The sequence below is a fragment of the Rhincodon typus genome, chromosome 43 (assembly GCF_021869965.1).
Source record: "Rhincodon typus isolate 14 chromosome 43, sRhiTyp1.1, whole genome shotgun sequence".
NCBI classification, from domain to species: Eukaryota; Metazoa; Chordata; class Chondrichthyes; order Orectolobiformes; family Rhincodontidae; genus Rhincodon; species Rhincodon typus.
In genome coordinates, this window is record NC_063374.1 from 11,491,117 (window position 1) to 11,491,867 (window position 751).

The 751-nt window shown below is 64.3% G+C and overlaps 1 protein-coding gene across 1 annotated transcript in view; it reads right to left on the bottom strand.

Moving 5' to 3' along the window:
- slc3a2b (solute carrier family 3 member 2b) overlaps positions 1 to 745 on the bottom strand; it is a 9,143-nt gene extending 8,398 nt beyond the window's left edge. The window contains exon 1 of the mRNA XM_048619706.1: positions 59 to 745. Coding sequence (XP_048475663.1) covers positions 59 to 500 — 442 coding nt within the window. The 5' untranslated portion in view covers positions 501 to 745. The remainder of the gene's footprint in view (positions 1 to 58) is intronic.
- Between the last annotated feature and the right edge of the window lie 6 nt (positions 746 to 751).

The window sequence follows — 751 nt, forward strand, 5'->3', positions numbered from 1 at the left end:
CCTTGTTCTCCCCTCCTCCCCACTCCCCACTCCCCACTCCCCTCCTCCACTCCGGTACCTGCAAGGTCCCCCTCGCCGTCTCCATCCGAGTCCTGGAAGGCCGGGCTGTGGATGCGGTAGAGGCCGCCGCGGTGCCACCATCGGGTGGCAGGGAGCGGGCGGCAGCGCGGGGCCCGGACAATGATGATCACGGCCCCGGCCAACATAGCGAGCCAGGCCAGCCAGAACAGGGCCAGGAGCAGCCAGCGGCTCCGAACCCAGGCCGGGCTACTCCCTACCGCAAGCAGCTCCTCTTTACTCAGGCCCGTGAACTTGGAGGGGGAGCCCGGTCCAACACCAAGCCCAGAGCCGCCACTCGCTTCCCCCTTCTCCCCTTTCAGAGCCCCGTTTGTATCCCCAGGCAGGCCCGCTGTCATCGGTACCTTCTCCTGGTCTACCTCATTCAGCTCAACCTCCTTAAGGCCCATCTCAACATCCTTCATCCCGGCCTCTGAGCTCATCTTTACTGCCCCTCTAACGCTGCGATACTGCCCCTACAGCCCTCCTAACGCTGCGATACTGCCCCTACAGCCCTCCTAACGCTGCGATACTGCCCCTACAGCCCTCCTGACGCTGCGATACTGCCCCTACAGCCCTCCTGACGCTGCGATACTGCCCCTACAGCCCTCCTAATGCTGCGATACTGCCCCTACAGCCCCTCTAACGCTGCGATACTGCCCCTACAGCCCCTCTAACGCTGCGATACTGCCCC